This window comes from Aricia agestis, chromosome 21 (assembly GCF_905147365.1).
Source record: "Aricia agestis chromosome 21, ilAriAges1.1, whole genome shotgun sequence".
Taxonomy (NCBI): Eukaryota; Metazoa; Arthropoda; class Insecta; order Lepidoptera; family Lycaenidae; genus Aricia; species Aricia agestis.
In genome coordinates, this window is record NC_056426.1 from 939,556 (window position 1) to 957,894 (window position 18,339).

Consider the following 18,339-nt stretch of genomic DNA (forward strand, 5'->3'; position numbering starts at 1 on the left):
CATGGGCGACGGAAGTTGCTTTCCATCAGGTGACCCGTTTGCTCGTTTGCCCCCTTATTTCATAAAAAAAAAGGGTTTGGAAATGAAGAAAAATTCATGTGATTCGAACCACGAAAACGAAAACGATAGTAAATTCAATTTATACGCAATAGGTGTTCGTAAAATGTAAAATTAATTGTCAAACAAGTTCTGACTTTTGAGTAAACTTCTAAATATATTCCTCTCAATCAATTCAGCAAATGAATTGTCAAAACTGTCAAACTGACAAATGTCAAATCAGTACGAATTACTAGATATGAATTGCAAGCAGAGTTGCATTTTGCGATTTAAAAAAAATGAATCATATTATGATTCATGTCATGATTCTCCAAAGCGACCATTTTAGCCCCGCTGGTGTAACAAAACTCAGCGTCCAGCGATAATACTTTAGGGTGTGTATAATATATAGTATAGGGTTCGCAGTAAAAGCAGCAGCGCTGAAAGATATTTTTTTTGTGATTTGTACGGGCTAGCGCCCGAGCGTCATGATTTTTCCACACAAAAGTAAAAAAATACTCTTTCAGCGATGCTACTTTTACAGTATTAGCTCTATACAGGGGACCCATACACACCCCAAAGTATCACTTAGTTTTGTTACACCCTGTATAAGTCGTTTCTCGTTTGTTTTACTGATTGCGGACTGGAAACTTTATTACACTAGAACTATAAAAGTCGAATGAGGGCCTGTTTCACCACGTTCTGATAAAGTGCCGGATAAGCTATCCACAACTTATTTAACAGATTCTTCATACTCTATCTGTCAAGTTAAGTGGTGAATAGCCTATCCGGCACTTATCAGGAAGTGGTGAACAGGCCCTTAGGGTACTTAAAGGCCGGCAACACATCTGTAGCTCTTCTAATGTTGCGAGTGTCCATGGGCGACAGAAGTTACTTTCCATCAGGTGACCTGTTTGCTCGTTTGCCCCCTTATTTTATACTAGATGACGCCCGCAACTCCGTTGCGCCAAAATTAGTTTATCGCCCGGGAAACGTACATTTTTCCGGGATAAAAAGTATCCTATGTCCTTTCCCGGGACTCAAAGGAGATACCATAGCCAGCAAAATCGGTTCAGCGGTTTGGCCGTGAAGAGGTAGCAGACAGACAGACACACTTTCGCATTTATAATATTAAGTATAAAAAAAAACTAGTTAAAAAATCCCGCCAGAAAAGAACACTTTATTGACTAGTATATCAAGGTCTCCCCAGCGTACAGCCATACACCACGGCATAGGTCTCCGTAAGCCGCAGCGCGCACGTGGCCGCGTTGTTGTGGTAGGATTGTTCTGCGACGCGTGCGTGAGGGTTGATTGATACCTAGGAATGAGAGGAAGAGAGAATAGAGAGAGTCTTAGTCAAAAATCAAAATGTATTCGCCAGTTTCGATAGATTTGATGATAAGGCGCTGTGCACGACGGGGCGGGGCGGGCCGGTCAACTTCGCTGCGTACGCCCGTCGATGTCTGCGGCTGCCCGCGCCGCGTACACAAAGCTTACGGCGTCTGCGTTACTACATGCAAACTGGTTTGTGTGATCCACGGCGGGCAGCCGCGGTCATGCGCTGCCAGTGCCCGCCGGACACCAGCGGCGCGGTATTTTTGCCCGCCGTGTGCGTTGGTAATATAGGATTCCATTTGTGCTATCGTTCGCGGCGAAACTGACCGGCCCGCCCCGTCCCTTCGTCTGCAAAGCGCCTAAAAAGTGGGATTTTACATAATGCTTCACGTGTCATGGCATTTGTTTGCTTGTTGACATAATATAAGTTAAACTCTACATTAGATTCATGTCATGTCAAACATTTTGATTGGCGCTTCTATAAAGAAGAGATAAAGTTAAACGTGTTGGCTAAGCCCCCTGATATCCGAACGTCGAGTTCCATGCTGACGGAACCACTGGACCAGCAGATCCGGCACTTACTGCAGTACTCAGAGCCATTTAACAAAATATACTTAACTTTAATTTACGAATATTTTGACACAAACATCATACATTGTCTATCAATCTCTCTATTATTTCATCAAGCCCCATACGCTCACCGGTGAACGAGACACAACAGAATATCTATTGTGTCTCGTTTTCCCATGATCGACTTATTAAAAGAGCCCCCGCAGACTGCATGTAGACTTTTAGTCGGCCTATAATTTAGTCGAAAGCTTAATCAGTACCTTCATGTATGAATAAACGATTTGTATCCCCGATATGGTCAAACTATCGGCCGACTAAAAGTCTGTAGTCAGCGGGGGCTCTAAGTGTTGCTGCTAGACTGACCTTGAAAGTGTAGTCCCCGGGTTCCACATCTGTCACATCGACCCACTGGCAATCTATGTTGTACTGGTACACGTCAGAGCAGTTCACCGACACACCTGGATGAGCACAAGTGCGGTTTCAATAAATGCGATCTTAAAGTTGTGCAATGTGCATGGCTTACCGCCCCGTCTGATTACTCATAGTGTAGTCTACCAATAGTGTAGCGCGCCCCGCTCCTTTCCCGAGCGATACTACAGTAACAGTAACAGTTGTTAAAAGTTGGTGCCATAAAAAGTTGCTTTTAATACCACAGGATATATATTTGTAGTACCAAGTAATGCTTATTATTATAATATTCGGGTGTTTTAATGCTACTTGGCATAGAAACAGAACAATCCATACTAATATTATAACTGCGAAAGTGTGTCTGTCTATCTGATTGTTACCTCATCGCGCTTAAACCACTGAATCGATTTTAGTGAAATTTGGTATGAAGATACTTTGAGTCCCGATAGTTTTTGCCCCGGAAAAATATACGGTTCCCGCGTGACAAACGAGTTTTGGCGCAACGGAGTTGCAGGCGTCATCTAGTTGGTATATAAGTCTCTTTAATCTCAATAAACTCCATACCCTGGTCTCCATAGTTCTTGCAAGAGTACTTCCTCTCGACGCCACTCAAGCAGGTGTTGTCCTCCAAACAGAAGGAGGCCTTATGCCCCTCCGCCACCCTCCTGCCAGTAGAGTCCAGCACGTCGAACGTCGCGAACACCTCCATGCTGTGGTAGTGCCTTAAGAAAATAATTAGATATTAAACACAAACACTTTGTATTGCTGCTTTTAAGCATTTACGTTGGTGGTAAATGTGAAAAAAAGCCAAAGCAAAATCTTATGACTGAGCGAGACGGTATGCTTGGCTACAGCAAATCCCAATGGGGCGACTGCATTTCGACAGTTAAGCAACAGGCGTTTGACAGAGATTTAGACGTGGGAGAGCCATGCTTCGGCACGAATGGGCCGGCTCTACCGGAGAAATACCACGTTCTCACGGAAAATCGGCGTGAAACAGCGCTTGCGCTGTGTTTCGCCGATTTTGTGAGTTTATCGGAGGTTCAATGCCCTACTCTTCCTCCCTTCCCTTCTCATCCTTACCCTCCCTATTACCCTATTCCCTCTTAAAAGGCCGGCAACGCACCTGTAGCTCTTCTGATGCTGCGAGTGTCCATGGGCGACGGAAGTTGCTTTCTATCAGGTAACCCGTTTGCTCGTTTGCCCTCTTTATTGAATTAAAAAAAAAAAGTCATTCTGTCGTATAGTTTACGATTCCTTTAAAGAAACCCTTTCTAACTGCCAAGCACATGCAGGATACGTACATATGGCACAGATGCCACTGCCACAGGTGTTTGGGCAGGTACGGGCGGAACTCCGCGTTGCCGACGTTGAGGGAGGCGGCCGTGAACCGCAGCAGCCGTCGCGTCTCCAACTGCCAGTTCTCGTTGGTGCGACGGATCTGAAGAATTCCAACATTAAAACCCAAAAAATCAAACATCGTCCTTCTCTCTTCACACTCACGCCCGTCTTTCATATGCCAGGTGAAAAAGGACGACGCGGAATCATCGCCAAGTTAGTTTTACTTGAATAAAAGACGAACTAGGTATAATGATTATGAAAAAAGTATTTTGAGCAAATTTAGGTTTTATCAATGCCTTTTTAGATATTAAAAAATATTTAAAAAATATAGGTACAGCAAACTTCGAAGATCCAAGCAAAATTGTGTCTAAAACAAGGTTTTTTGTAAAAAAGAAACTATCGAGTATTTTTTCAGTAATCGTGTTTTCGTTTTGAGCATTTAATTTTCATGAACTGAAGTTACTTGTGTAAAAAAATCAGTTTTCTAGAACTTACAGATTTTGAGATCTAGGTTTAAGTATGTAGTCAAGTCAGGTGCATTCTTAACATTAGATCTAGCTTAACAGTTGCTCCAAAATTCGTTTATCGCGTGGGAACCGAACATTTTTCCACAATAAAAAGTATCCTATGTCCTTTCCTGGACTCAAAGTATCTCCGTACAAAATTCCAGTAAAATCGGTTGAGCGGTTTGGGCGTGATAAAGTAACAGCAGATAGACAGACAGACACACTTTCGCATTTATAATATTAAGTATGGATAGTAAAATGCTTATTCTATCGTGTTGCTTTGATTCAAAAACTCCAGAAACAAAGGCATAAATAGAACAATGCCCAATAGTTTAATGCAGACAGTCGTGACATTGATAGATGTGTTTGTTTGCCAAAATTACCTCAAAGCCTTGCAGAGTCATGTAGCAATTAACAAGTAGACCAATAAGTTGATAAAAAGTTCTACAATAAAATCAAATTGCTAATAGTATAGGAGGTAGCAACGTTTTCAAGAAAGCATTTCAGCCGTAGTAGACAAGTGGCAAGCGATTATCGTAAACAAAATGTATGCGATTTGACATATTATGTCATCGCTTCGCTAGCGAATACTAGTGTCAAATCCCATACATTTTGTGGCGTTGGCGTTGGCGTTTACGATAATCGCTTGCCGCTTGTCTAGGCCCTCTGGTCGGCTGATTTTGTGATAATAAGTCGTCATTCTTGCTCTTCTGGTTAGAGTCCGGGCTGCCGGTAGTGGTCGCGTTCATTAGTGCATATTTCATTTATCCAGGTGATGCTAATAATATAAGGAGCGCCTGATACAAAGAAATGGCAATCTCTCGCTTCTGGCTCTTGTCATGTTAAAGGCTAGGCTTTAACAATTATTATTGTCATAATTATTACGTTCCACCATACACCATATACCTCATAAGCCGGCCTGCTGAGACAGTTCTCCTCCATTGCGCACTGTAGTGTGAACATAGGCACGTCTTGCAGGTGCGCTGTCCGCTCTATATAGCTGATACGTCAGTACATCTGCCAGTTGAGTACATACTACCACTATACCTCATTTGCCGACCTGCTGAGACAGTTCTCCTCCATGGCGCACTGTACTGTGAACATAGGTGCGTTTTGCAGGTGCGCTGTCCTCTCTAGCTGACACGTCAGTAAATCTGCTAGTTGAGTACATGCTGCCAACTATACCTCATAAGCCGACCTGCTGAGACAGTTCTCCTCCATGGCGCACTGTAGTGTGAACATAGGTGCGTCTTGCAGGTGTGCTGTCCGCTCTATAGCTGACACGTCCAGCAGTAGATCTGCTAGATGCTGAGTGCAGGCGACTGCCGCTACGTGACCTGGAAAAGTTTGCTTGGTATATACTCGGTAAAAATTTGTCATTTAGACTTTGGTTTTGTAACTGAAATCATATCATCTATCATTGGTTTGAGAACTAGCCCGGCGAGAATTAGTTCTAAATGTATTCGGCAAATGGCGCTTAATTTTCGTACTTCCGATCTTCATTTGAATACAATATTATGACATAATTAAAACCATAGAACACTACATGGAACATGAATATGTGCATATTAAGTACAATTTATGACCGGTGTATTATATTATTCCAATCCAGTGATCCAATCCAGCGTTTTTTTTGTAAAATGCATTCCAGTGCATTCTAGTGCCCGTTCACATAATTATTATAATGCAAACTGGCCATTAACGTCAATTGCTTTTAGATTAGACCAGGCATATGACGGGTTTATGAATATTTTCCCCATAATGACCCTTGCAATTCAATTAATTTTGGCTGGTTGGTACTGATTGGACGGTGGACAATTGACAGGCATGTAATACGATTACCAACCTGACTAAATCGTATTGATTCGTAAAGATCAGGATTAGGACACATGGGCTAGTCAGTTACTATCAAGAATGATCTAATGAAAGTTGTATGGCGCTTTGTAGCCGTCAGGTCTATCGTGTCAATTGTCGTGTCAAACAGCTGTCATATGTCACGAAATAGCTTCCCCATGTCACGATATAGCTGTCTTATGTCTGTCTGACACGACATTTGACGCGATAGACCTGACGGCTACATAGCGCAATACGAGTTACAACCCTCATTCAGCGATATCCAAACTTTTTTAGTGGCGGAACCCTTTTAAGAAGTGATATTTTGTCTTTAAATTAATTGTATTCATGCTGGTATCTGATGACATTTCTAAATACAATTTATGTAGTGTGGAGTACAAGGCCTTTGCGAAGCTCCAGGGTTCCGCGGAGCACACTTTGAGAAATTGTGATCTAATAGCGTTTTCGGCATCTAGAACTGCCCCGGGGCAGAGCCGGCAGAGCGGGCCGACTGGATACGAAAACAGCCGAAGTTTAAATTAAGGTGACGCCGCGTTAAAGTTAAAAACCGTGTTGGATATGTTTTAGATTGCTTGTTTTCTATGAGAGTCTTTTTGATTGATTATTGAATATAACACAGTTATAAAAGTTGACCAATCGTGTTATGCTATGGGTAATTGAAAGACAATGAAATGATGAATACTGACAATGAACTTAAATTTCTTACCTTTAGTCATTGCTGAGAAAAATCGATATCGCTACAGCCAAATTACCAAGGCGTCGCCTAAGAACATAAACTACGTATTTGCGCTAGTACTTTAGGCCACGTGCTTCGTGGATCATCGGTTTTGTTCGGCTATTTCTGTATCCATTCGGCCCGGGGCAGTTCCAGATGCCAGAAACGCTAGAACTATTAGGAAGTATTAAGTACCTAATGATCATTCGTTAACGGGTGAGAATAATAACAATAATCCCTCGTTGTTTTGGGCTAGGAATGTCAAATTATCTATTTGGAAGACCGAAAACAATTTAGAACAACGAAAAAAGACTTCGCTAAAATGCCATTTAAAATTGGACACACTAATTGACAGCTGTCAAACTGACAGCTGTCAATTATTGCCTTTGAGCGAAACTATAGTCAAAATGAAATAAGATGGTAGTCAGCGATCATTGACTTTTCTAGTCTAGGAGCAATGAGTGAAATGCTCGCACTGTATTATCAAAAAAATTAAGTCTTAAAAAGACACAGACTATTATAGATTTATCGGAAAACCTCTAGATAACTCTTACATTGATAATCTCCAATGCTACTTACTCCATACACAGTTCTAATCGAGTATAGTATGTATTTTAAAAAGATTAAACAGACTTCAAAATTGTACGGTAAAGAATCAAAATTCCCTATCTCAAAAACTACTGAACCGATTTTGATGAAACTTGCAGTATTCCCTGTCACACATCATTGTCAATCGCGCGTTAAATAGAAAATTATGAAACATGTAAACTTTTTTGACGGGGATCTCAAAATGCATCGCATGAAAGCGCTACATTGTAAAGGCCTGTATTCACTTTGATTAGTGATAAGTGCAGGTGACTAGTAATTAGGAGAAAGTAAAGGACTTTCCACAATTACTTTCTTCTAATCTCTAATCACCTGCACTAATCAACTACATTTATGACTAATCAAAGTGAATATAGGCCTTAATGTGAACCAAAATATCTTCTAGCAATTTTTAGCAGATGATGATGATGAAATCGTGAATGTGTTCCCACCCTAAGCCCGAGTGATTAGAGGAATAATTCTCTTTTATTGCCGGCATTGTCCAATAAGAGATTTGCATATTCATCAGGACTTTAATATTTAAGATAGCTAATCACAAAGTTTTTATTTCATCAGATATTAATTTTTATGTTTTTGGGGTTTGTTCGGATTTTGAGGTAAATTGTTTTTGTATGACGGTAATATTTTATGAATACTGTCGAGAAATATTAAATTATAATAGCTTGATCGTCTCAATGTTATGCAGGAAGTACACTCTGATTAAAATAATTATTGTGATGTAGGTAAATGTAACAAAAGAAATTCTTTGAAAACAAAACTTGATCAAATTGTGCTGTTGTTTTTTTTTAAGGTCGCACACTTTGTGGGCGCGTGCCGGGGCGTGCCGGGGTGGGTCGGGGTGCAGCGCAGCGCGAAATGCACTATAGTACACTATTGCCGGGTCGGGTCGCATCGCATTGACGGATTTTAACGCTAACTGTGCCGGGGCGGGTCGGCGCGCAATGCATTGACGAATTTTGAGCCGAGGCTTGCCGGGCCGCATCGCATCATATCCGCGCGCCGCTTGCTATAGCACACTGTTGCCGGGGCGCAGCGGGTCTTGTCGGGCCGTGTCGCATTGACGGAAATCCGCCGAGCAAAAATCGCCGATGCGCCCCGGAAAAAGTGTGCAATACCCGCATCCGCTTCCATACAAATTGTATGGAGGTGGATTTTTGCTATGCGACCCGGCACGGCTCGTCTCAGTGTGCTCACTCCTATTGCACAGTTCAAAGCAGAACGTCACATTTAATTTGATAGTATCATAGCCGTCCATACAGGAACGTGTTCCTGCAATAGATTTGTACAAAAATCACTTGTTCAATTCAATTCAATTCATTTATTTATTTGCTCTAAAAGTGTAATACAGTAGGTGGTAATGATGTTCTTATAGTCTAACACTTTTAGCTATATTATAAAATAGGATGCAAATATACATCATTATTGTAAAAATTTAAAGTAACTCTTATTTGTCCAAAATTAACATTAATCATTAAATATTATTGGAAGTCAACATTCGTCCAAGTAATAATTAAAATAACAAATTGGTAGTGTAATAAATCGTAGATGACATGTCAGTACAATCATTGTTTAAAATTATTAATTATTACAAATTACAATAGGAAAGAAAAACAGAGAAGACATCAAGTTTATACGAAATAATTAGAATAAAATATGTATGTCATAGTAATTATTAAATTATAGTAATATGGTCAATTATATACGAAAATTAATTAAATTATGGTCACAATGATTAAAATAAAAGAAGAATTATATTATATAGAATTAAGTCAACGTTATTACAATAATATAATGTGGTGAAATATATTTCGATCCTGTTTCAACACAATATACAAACAAAAAAAAATCCAATTTCTCTATAAGTACTTATATTTTAAGCCTGAAGAGTTTGCTCGCTTGTTTGTTTGAACGTGCTATTTGCTAATCTCTCAAACTACTGCACAGATTTTATGTAATTTGGCACAGATATAGAGTAGACCACAGGGAATGGATTAATGTTACATTTTGCTGGAAAATTGTTAATAACGGGAGCGTAACCAGTCAGAACGTCTTGTTTCATAGTCTTTATTTATTTACATAAGTAGACGTTCGTGAGATAAGCACTTTCGAATAATTTTCCCTATTTTTCCACATTTTCCTCTGTTTCTTACCCTCCTAGTTGTCGTAGCGTGATGTTATATAGTGTTACGTGCAGTTGTTACATGCTATGGTTTGAAGGATTTGGGGAGAAAGACCTACTGACTCTTATGAAGACTTTAATCACTAGCACCAGGTCCAACACAAATCACTAGGTCCAAAACACTAAGCACTATCACTGTCCTAGGTCATAGCCAAGTCGTAAGTATCACTCTTGATCACTTGTTGTCACTCCGAAGTCGCCTTAAGATCGCTTGAACTGAACTTATTCATTGGCCCGCCTGACTGCGACTATTTATGCGACTATATGTATAGGCCGAAGCGAGCCCTAGATTGTATCAGAACATTCCTTTCTAGAATGTACCGTATTTGCGTAAGCAAATCTTATATATAAAATGGATTTTCAAATGTGGTAGTCGCGCTAAAACTCGAAAACGGCTGAACGGATTGGGCTGATTTTAATCTTAAAATCTTCGTAGAAGTCCAGGGAAGGTTTTAAAGTGACACGAAGTTCACCGGGACAGCTAGTCTTCTTATATATAAAAATGGATTTCCAAATGTGTTAGTCACGCTAAAGCTCGAAAACGGCTGAACGGATTGGGCTGATTTTAGTCTTAAAATATTCGTAGAAGTCCAGGGAAGGTTTTAAATTGACACGAAGTTCACCGGGACAGCTAGTTATATATAAAAATGGATTTTCAAATGTGTTAGTCGCGCTAAAACTCGAAAAAGGCTAACCGATTCTGCTAATTTTAGTCTTAAAATAATCCTTGAAGTTCAGGGAAGGTTTTTAAGTGACACGAAGTTCACCGGAACAGTTAGTGTGGAATATTTTTGGAAGCCTAACGCCATCTAGTATCGAGTAGGGGTTTTATTTTGTTTTAATTCCCCGAGTGGTTCCACAAGTTCACGCTAGATGGCATTACGTGTCCGTATCCGTAACAATAGCCTTTCTCGATAAATGGGCTATCTAACACTAAAAGAATTAGCGTGTTCAAATAAACAAACTCTTTAGCTTTATAATATTAAAAAAAAATAGTATATATAGGCATAGTTTCTTACCAGCTTCCCCTGGACATCCCTCCACTTGCCTCTGTCTACACATGAACAGGTTACTCTCATTCCCTTCGCACTTCAAACCCTGGAGTATGATCCTGCTGCTGCCGAACTGATCCGTCTGGAGGGCCTGGGCGGAGTATCCCAGGGCTAGGTGCCGGCAGACGACGGAGGCCTCGTATGCCGTCCATCCGTCAGGGCAGATGCTGCCCCAGATGTCGTTGTGATAGACCTGGAAAAATGGAGGTGTGTACGCTATTGATATTATTTGAATAAGATAAATCGATATCCATACTAATATTAAAAGTGCGAAAGCTGTCTATCTGTCACGATTTCACGCCCAAACCGTTGAACCGATTTTGCCAAAATTTGGTATGGATATACTTTGAGTTCTAAGAATGAACAAAGGATAGTTTTTACTTTTCACCCCGAAAAAAATGTACGAGTTGCGAGAATTATACCTCTAAATGAGAAAGTGTGTCTGTTACCTTTTCGCGGCTAAACCACTGAACTGATTAAGATACTTAAGTATTAAGATACTTTGAGTCCCGGAAAGGGACATAGGATACTTTTTATCCCGGAAAAATGTACGGTTCCCGCGCGATAAACGAATTTTGGCGCAACAGAGTTGCGGGCGTCATCTTGTTGAAAAATGTATTTTTACTTTTTTTAAACAACCCTTATATTTTATGACGAAACACTGTAAAGACTCCCTAATGCAACATTGAAAGGGCTGTACTAATTAAGGAAGAGTACGCCCTTAGAGGAAAAATGTAAACTTGTTAAACTGAGTGGTAAGTTGTAAAAATATTTTTCATTCTCTGTTTCGTCTCAGTTTTAGAATTTTTTTTCTGTATTTTAAATTAAGATTTTGCCACCCAGGATTCGAAGTTTGAAATCCATACTAATATTATAAATGCGAAAGTGTGTCTGTCTGTTACTCTCTTATACAGCTGAACCGAATTTGATGAAAAGTATGCAGTTTGAGTCCTGCGGGACATAGGATAATTTAAATTTCGGAAAAATGTACGGCTCCCGAGCGATAAACGATTTTTTTCGGAACGGAGTTTCGGTCGTCAACTAGTAGCCTTAAAACTAAGGGCCGGGACACAAAAACACGGCACGACGTCGTACGGTGCCGTACGGCGCCGTGTCGGACGCGCGTCGTAAAAAACCACGGCACGGCGCCGTACGGCGTCGTACGACGTCGTTCCGAAGAAACTCATCTTGAATTTCTACGTGAGTTTCTACGGCTCGACGTCGTACGACGCCGTACGGCGCCGTGCCGTGGTTTTTTACGACGCGCGTCCGACACGGCGCCGTACGGCACCGTACGACGCCGTACGACGTCGTGCCGTGTTTTTGTGTCCCGGCTCTAAAACCTTAATAAAAAATATACGGCGTCACCTAAAAGTAACATGATTGAATTGTAAATCAAGCTTAACTTATAATCCAGGTCGGATTATAAGTTATGGTGCCAATTACCTTAAGGGCTCGACAGCCACGACGCATAAGGTAGTAACTTCAAAAATACAGTTTTACTGGAGAGCGAACTTTTGTTATGCATAAAAGGGGACCGGCCGCATACATACGTTTTCCGTGTTCGATTTTCAAATTAGTTTTCTGTATTCAGAATTCCGTGAGACTATCGCAAACGTTAGTTTTTTCGGCTTGCACTTGAAACGTATGTGCGGAATTCGTTCCTTTTGGAAAAAAGCGAACGTGTGCGCCAGTTAATGTATTTAAGTGATTCTATGCATTCGGATTTCCACCAGGTGGAGCATTGTAGCTTTAAGATAAAGAGTTTTAGAGTCTTTCGTGTCAATTGTCGTATCAAACCGACATAATTGGATAGCTGTTTGACACAATAATTAACATTAAAGACCCTATGGCTACAGATTGGCTAAAACTTATGATAAAGTGATTAATCGTTTTTTGACAATATTTAAAAAACATTTTTTCCTTAAAAATGAGTTACGACTTTTTGCGTCAGGCCAAATTCGCCATGTCACCGGTAATTTGTGAATAATTTACCGTTTTTCGTTCGGAAATCAGGCTTTCACGAGAAGTAGGTTAAAACATCAGCTATAAATTTAAGTCAGGTACGATTTATGGGGCCTAAGGCGCTTCGGACGTCCTCGCAAACCCTAAACTAATTTCAATCTGGTTCACGATTTTCGAGAATCATTTTTACTTTTACTCGATCATTTTTCATATTATAAACTAGGCTAAAAAGGTCAAAGACCGCTGGGGACACCTTATTTCATTTTGACAATAGTCTTCACCGTTAATCAAAATTGTGCCTCATCTTACTCACCTCAACCCTCCCTTCCCCACTGTTCCTGCCGCCAACCAAGCGTATACTGGTGCCCACATCCAGGATATCACTCAGTAGCCTTTCTTTACATCCATCGCCCTGACAGTGTCTCAACTCCTGCGGGCAGTCTCTGCAGCTCGCAGCTCTCTGCTCTGGTCCAGAACAGATGACTCCGGCCGCTTCATCAGCCCCGCAGTCAGAGGATCCCCAGCCGGAGAAAACACAGTGGTCCAAGGATGGCTCGTCTCCTTCACATACTATGTCATCCATCCAGTACTTCTCTGGAACAAAATGACTTTTCTGATGGATCCCTACTAATAGCTAACTGATAATATTCTTTTCTTTGCCATATAAAGTATTTCACCCATATTATTTTACTGAAGTGACTAAATAAGTATGTCACCATGGCAACGTCCATCGCTGTCCCGTCGCACAAACAATGGTCGCCGTCAGTCTCGAGTTGTAATATTTTACTATTATTTATTTAACAAATGCACTTCTCAATATAATAAGTACCCAGTAGCCAATTCTCAGACCCGCTGAATATGCATATAAAATTTGGTTAAAATCAGTTTAAAGCCGTTTCGGAGGAGTACGCGGACTAACATTGTGACACGAGAATTTTATATATAAGATGTAATTAATACGAAATAGTGTTTTTCTGTCTGTTACCTCCATTTTACGCATAATGGCTATTATTAAAATGAAATGCAGGTATGGAGACAATTTGAGTCTATGAAAAAGACAGGATAATTTGTAGAACCGCACCGACATTTTAAGTTTTTCATGGCTAAAATTACCGAGGTAATAGTAATAATAATATTTTATTATCTTTAGGATATTTATTCAACAAATGCACTTATCAATATAAAAAGTAGCCAGTAGCCGATTCTCAGACCCACTGAATATGCATATAAAATTTGGTTAAAATCAGTAAAGCCGTTTTGGAGGAGTACGCGGCCTAACATTGTGACACGAGAATTTTATATTATAATAACTTTGAAAGGTGGTTATATCATAAAACATTTTAAGAAATAATCGTTGCCCTAAAGCAAAGAATTCTTCTACGAACCATAAAAGAATACCGAAAGAAAAAATGTTACTACGAATAAACTATTCCTAGCTTTCAATATTCCTTTAGTAAATGTTATCCTCAAAAGAATGTTACCAATTAATATAAATATCTGACTTTACGAGATAAAAAAAATCGGCCAAGTGCGAGTTGGACTTGCGCACGAAGGGTTTTTTGTATGGGAGCCCCCTTAATTATTTATTTTATTTAAATTATATTATTAATTGTTAAATCATAAATACAGTTGAGTATTTTGTGTACTTTTCAAGTACCTACCTGTTGTCATCATTCATACCGAACAAAAAATGTTTGAAAGATCACGTTAGTTGTATGGGAGCCCCCCTTAAATATTTAATTTATTTTGTTTTTAGTATTTGTTGTTATAGCGGCAACAGAAATACATAATCTGTAAAAATTTCAGCTCTCTAGCTATTACCGTTCTTGAGTTACAGCCTGGAGACAGACGGACTGACGAACAGACGGACAGACATCGAAGTCTCAGTAATAGGGTCCCGTTTTTAACCTTTGGGTACGGAACCCTAAAAAAAGCTCCTGATAAGCTCGTACTCGTAAGTAAAATGATAAACAGTAGACCATATCGGTACTAGATCGTTCGGATAGACCGTAGAGCAAAATAATACATCTGATAGGATAGACGCACACATTAGTGTGATTTCAGATAACTTTAGAGAACAGAACTTAACGAGATGTGATGCTACATCACGTTCTTGAATTTGAGCCATGATGGAAAATCGGTTGCCACCATGATTGCGCTGTCTGTAGCGTGTACAATGGACAACGATGATGGCCAATCATAGACGAATATGCTTATCTAGTCGTTCGTAATAGTTTGTGTTGGTCCATGTTAACGTGAAGAGGCATAAAACTAGTCTATTTTTGTTTATTGTTGCATGTTTGGGTACTCTTTTGCAATTTTTTCTGTCCATTTTTCGTTTAATTTAATTTATAATTTTATATCAATTATAATTATCTATAGACCCAGAATTTGTCAATTTCCACGTTATTATAAAACAGAAGGCAAATTTTTTGGCAGGTTAATAATTTTAAGTTAGCACGTGATTAATTCAAAACATGGCATAGTTTTACTACTGTATACGTTTTTACTGTGGCCGTACTAAGTCGAGTGTGAAACGGGCTTATTCTTTCTTTTACCTTCCTAATTCCTTGGCTTTATTCAATTTTGAGAGAATTGTTCTTTGAAATCAGTATGCATATTTAACTGAGCGAAATGATTAATAGAATTGTAGGGAATGAAGGGATCAATCGTTTAAAGACTGGGGATTGTGACAAAATTGTCTATGTATCGGCAACTAGGTGAGGTAAAATGTTTGGTAAACTCAACTACTGCTGGTCCTACTAATATAATATTATATTCTGTGCTACTGCCTAGGTGAAGAGGCATAAAAGTAGATAGTACCTGATGAAAATAGGAAAAAAGGACAATTAAATTCTAGGCATTAATCTTTTGTTAATTTGTGACGTTATTAGGTTAAGCATAACTTGTGCTTTGAATTGTAAAAGTGCCCATAAGCTCACAAACCCCAACCTTCTACCAGAGTAGACAGGATTGTAGAGTATGCCGACTTAGAACTGATGTTGAAATTTTTAAATTTGACGTATTATGACGAAAATCGTCGCTAGGGTTGTTAACTTGTTACCTACGAATTTAAAACTATGACATATTCGATGGACGTGTTCCTCTTTGGTCGTATTGTTGTTTGTGTTTTGGCACATGCGATTAAAATTGTCAGAATCCAATTTTGAAATCTTTATTTTAAATATTTAAAAATAAATTATATCAGCCAGCGCGAGGCACATTCCGTTCATAATCCTAGTGAAACCCGACGAATTCGACAGATATTGAAACCTGTCCGTCTCTTTGCAGTCGAACTACTGGTAGTTATGTCTTTTGTGCTTCTACATTCTAGAAGCTGATGATTACAATATTTTTAATAAGAAACTTCAAAAACATTTGCTTTACAAGGTAAAAGTACTATCAGTACCCTCAAATAAGGAAAGGTCGATCTGACCGGACTTGCGGTGAACGTGTCGGGTCAGCCTGCGATCAGTTTGATGTAACAGACAGACAGACACACTTCGTATTTAAAATCCATACTTAAAATTATAAATGCGAAATTTTGTCTGTCTGTCTGTCTGTTACCTCTTCACGCTCGAACCGCTGATTCGATTTTGGCACGGAGATACTTTGAGTCCCGGGAAAGGACATAGGATACTTTTTATCCCGGTTCCCCGCGCCATAAACGAATTTTTGTGCAATAGAGTTGTGGGCATCATCTAGTATTAGTAAGTACTAGATGACGCCCGCAACTCCGTTGCGCCAAAATTCGTTTATCGCGCGGGAACCGTACATTTTCCGGGATAAAAACTATCCTATGTCCTTTCTCGGGACTCAAAGTATCTCCATGCCAAATTTCAGCAAAATCGGTTCAGCGGTTCGAGCGTGAAGAGGTAACAGACAGACAGACAGACAGACACACTTCGCATTTAAAATATTAGTATATACTTCTTACCAGTAGCCTCCCCATACTGTCCAGCATACGTAGCCACACCAGTTCTGTTGTATTGCCGACACACTACCGCAGCAGCGGCATCGTCCCAGGAGTCGTCGCACACCGCACCCCAACGACCCGCGTGGTAGATGTACACGTTACCTGGAAACATGTTAGTCTAGCCTTGTATCACGTGGCAGCATCACATTATCGAGGTTTTCTAATTGTCAGAATTTAAACGATAGCAGAAAACAAACTGGTGAGCTTTAGCTTGACCGAGCATACCACCCTATTCAGTACGAAAATCTGTCTTTGTAGCAGCCACGCACATTCCCACAGTTATAAAAGCGAAAGTTTGTTACTTCGTCACGCAAAAATGTAGCAATATGGTAAATTACGCTCTGCAATAGCATATAGGCTACTTTTTGTCTAATACACCATCTCCATAGTGGACAGGCGACTGCACTATGATTACGTAATATAGCTTTAGATATCACATTTTGGGCCCACCTTCGTTACTCCAGGTTCATGTTTATAGATAAGTTTACTTAGATCATCGATTCTCAAGTCGCGGAATGTAGTTAGTTATGTATCTTTCATTTCACCATTAATTTATTGATTTGTGCTTTAACATAGTAATTTTTATTTATAATAGATGTGTTATCGTCGGTCAGTCGAGGTTTGGTTATTATAAAAAAAAACTGCCTTAAAGATTATTACCACGCAGAAAAACGACGCGAGCTCTCACAAAGCTCGGCTTTGAGCTAGTTCTAATCAAAATAAATGATGAAATACATAGTTAGTCTTAGAAGAAAAAATAACAAAAAAGATAAATATAAAACCAAACGGGTAACTCAAAGACGAAAATACCAAGTGGAAAACTTCGTACATAAAACTTTGTTTAGTTTAGCGAAAAATAGAAATACTTTACGATAAAGGAATTCTTGAGAAACTTACCTTCAAATTTATTTAAACCACCGACAAGTTTCAGCCTTCCCTCCAAATGCTTTTGTTTGTTCAACAACCTCTGAATAAAGGCTGCTCTCGTAGCTCTTTCATCTTCACTAACGTCCTTACAGACGGTTAAAACTAATAACATTAATGATAAAAGCAATTTAACGTACATAGTTATAGTGCCAATTAAAATTAATATGCTCGAAACTTTGAGTTTTCTCAACGATATACATTAAGAACATCAGCGGTGTCAAAATTGCTCCTTGCGGTATTCACTTTTAATTGTGTTGTAATGTAATTATTTTTAAAAATATTTTAACACTTTTTTCAGATATTAGAAGCTAATTTTAGTGGTATTTTAATAAGATATATTAAAAGGAAACAACTTTTTTATAACCGGAGCTGTGTTAGACTGAATTGGTTTTAATAGTCTTGCCTGGTTCATTGTCAACACACTCAATATATGGGTCAATTCGTTTAATTATTATACTCGGACCACTTGCTGCGCTAGTTATATCTTTTCCTTATTATTATCGTGTAATATAATAATACTTTTTAGGTTTTTGAACACTAAATTTTTCTTTGTTTTTCTGGTTATTTTAAAAATTTTCATGAATATTTAAAAAAATTCAGTGACTTCGTTCTATTTCACCTAAATTTAATTTTGTCACCACTTTTAATGAATATTTATCATTCCAGTGTGTTGTGTCTATTTCCACTTAATATGTTATCTTAAGCTTCATCGCTATCGCCTCTGTGGTCTAGTGGTATAGAGCGCGGCTCTTGACTCAGAGGTCGTGGGTTCGATTCCAACGTTGGAAACAATGTTATTTCCAAGTTTGGTTAGGACAATGCAGGCTGATCACCTGATTGTCTGACAAGTAAGATGATCCATGCGTCGG

The 18,339-nt window shown here is 39.3% G+C and overlaps 1 protein-coding gene across 1 annotated transcript; it reads right to left on the reverse strand.

The window, feature by feature from the left end:
* Nucleotides 1-1,195: 1,195 nt before the first annotated feature.
* LOC121737608 (lysyl oxidase homolog 2B) lies at nucleotides 1,196-17,768 on the reverse strand. Its single transcript, XM_042129268.1, has 9 exons — nucleotides 17,441-17,768; nucleotides 16,505-16,645; nucleotides 12,881-13,161; nucleotides 10,570-10,795; nucleotides 5,382-5,533; nucleotides 3,654-3,790; nucleotides 2,914-3,071; nucleotides 2,305-2,399; nucleotides 1,196-1,354 (listed from the first exon to the last, which is right to left on the reverse strand). The coding sequence occupies exons 1-9, from the start codon at nucleotides 17,607-17,609 to the stop codon at nucleotides 1,232-1,234; spliced, it is 1,482 nt and encodes a 493-aa protein (XP_041985202.1). The 5' UTR covers nucleotides 17,610-17,768; the 3' UTR covers nucleotides 1,196-1,231.
* Nucleotides 17,769-18,339: the final 571 nt, after the last annotated feature.